The 2116-nt window shown below is 34.2% G+C and overlaps 1 protein-coding gene across 1 annotated transcript in view; it reads right to left on the minus strand.

The window, feature by feature from the left end:
- Nucleotides 1–956: 956 nt before the first annotated feature.
- The window catches only part of LOC106462280 (phospholipase D LbSicTox-betaIA1a-like), a 13809-nt gene continuing 12649 nt past the window's right edge, over nt 957–2116 (minus strand). Inside the window, exons 5-6 of the mRNA XM_013922182.2 lie at nt 1589–1820; nt 957–1269 (exon numbers count right to left, since the gene is read on the minus strand). Coding sequence (XP_013777636.2) covers nt 957–1269; nt 1589–1820 — 545 coding nt within the window. The remainder of the gene's footprint in view (nt 1270–1588; nt 1821–2116) is intronic.

The raw sequence follows: 2116 nt of genomic DNA on the forward strand, positions 1-2116 counted from the left end.
ACATCAATAATTGGCTGGAGCGGTTGTGTTGTTGTTGTTTGAAGTTAAGCACAAAGCCACACAATGGGCTGTCTGTACTCTGCCCACCATGTGTATCGAAGCCCGGTTTCTAGCGTTGTAAGTCCGCAACATGCCGCTGTGCCACTGAAGGCCGGAGGGGTTGTGACCCCCACTATTAACATACCCCTTGTTCCAAACTATCATCCCACAAAGTTTGGTTGAGATTGGCCATGCGATCTAAGAGTAGTTAGATAACGGACAGGTAAGCAGATAAACAGGTTTTTGGGCTTTATATATATATATATATTAGAATTAAATGGTTTACTGCGGAAACATTTCTACATTACTTATGCTAACTGTAAGTTTTAATTTGATTTATTTTGCAATAAATAATAATAATTACGAAACAAAATATGATAGTTTGTATTAACATATAGACATAAATAGCTTTAAAGACATTTTGGAGACAAACTTGAACCATTAGATAAAATATGAAACTGGGATATTTGCTAAATATAATACATGCGGTGAAAGTTCAGATAAATCATTACAGTGTATTTCGCGGTACATAAATAAATACTATAAGTCCTAATCACACTTTAAAGGATATCTGTCACTTTTAAAACTAAATATGCATACACGTACACAAAATGTTTAACACAATAAATAACATCAGATTATGTACAAAGTAAAACAGAAACACAACGTTAATAGTGAACTGTGACTTTTATAGCGATGTTTAAATGTCAATTTTGAGACTTAAGCGAATTTAATGGCTAAAAATGAATAGCCTCGTTCTCATTGAGAAGAGTGTTATGAGTTACCTAGAAGATGTCAAAAACTGTAGCATAATTTCAACTAAGTAGCCAATGCACAAGTCATGATGAGATAAGGCTTAACAGTTAAGAATGCATTAGGATTCTGCATATAACTAGTAACCTAACTTTTTTATTGCTTTAAAGGTTTTTATGAAATAAGTCCATAAAAACTTGAACAAAAGTTAGGCCATTGTCCAATATTCCACCGAATGCTCGTCCTTGTATGCTGTTTATTATAAATTCAACTAGTGAAGAAGTTGATTCAAACATTGCTGACATGAAGCGAAATAGTGGTGGTGCTCGAAAGATTAAAAAAGTATTTTCTGCAGACGTTCTCTCCCATGGATTGTCTGATTGCAGAGCCATTCTAAAACGCCTTCTAAATTGCGATTCCTGCAACACATTTTTGACTCGTTCGGGATGATTAGTCATGATAGCGTCCACATCATGGCTGAAAGAAAAACATAAATAATAGTTAGAATCTTCTCGAAAGTGCACAGAAAAGAGATGTATTTAATTAATTAATGAACTTGGATTTATTTTCGAAACGAAAAATAATTTCTACAATTTATCGTAAAATCGCACTCGTGTAATGGAAGAAGCCATCTAGAATATAAACCTTTTAGCTTTTAACTCAAGATAAAAAATTATAATCGAAGAGACTAAAGCTCGTTTTTAGACTAAAGGCTATTAAAAACACCTAAAAAATGTTGAAATCCAAAATAAATAACAATCTGAAACTACTGATCATCGTCTGCAGCAAGTAATACCTTAACATAGTTCTGACGCTAGTGCTCAGGTCCACTGTCCATCTGTATACCTTATCCACATAACCTGTTTCCCTCTTCCTGTTGTTCACAGCTGACCGTAGTCGAATGGTGCCCCTTAGGGGGTTGATACAGTTGGAAACGCCGTCACCCTGCCAGCGGTTGTTTTTGATACCCAGATTCTTATACATGGTGTCGATATTATTCAGACGGTCACCTAGCCCTACATCCCAACCTAAGCAAAACAAGTTTGCAGTGGGTTCATTGTATCAGTCTTTGAAATACTATTCTTTTGTAGCAATATCTAAAAATACAATAGTTTCACCTAGACAATCACTCAGACATTCCAGATGAAAAAAAATCAACTTGCAGAAACATACAAAACTATCAAATGCTATGCCGAATTTCTAAATACTGACCAGATCAACACAATCTCAAGCAAATAAACTGACAAATATATATTAATACTAAATAACATGAAATTATAGTATTTTGGCACTTGTGTATAAAGTTAAAATCATAAATAATATT

Source organism: Limulus polyphemus, unplaced genomic scaffold (assembly GCF_000517525.1).
Source record: "Limulus polyphemus unplaced genomic scaffold, Limulus_polyphemus-2.1.2 Scaffold1132, whole genome shotgun sequence".
NCBI lineage: Eukaryota > Metazoa > Arthropoda > Merostomata > Xiphosura > Limulidae > Limulus > Limulus polyphemus.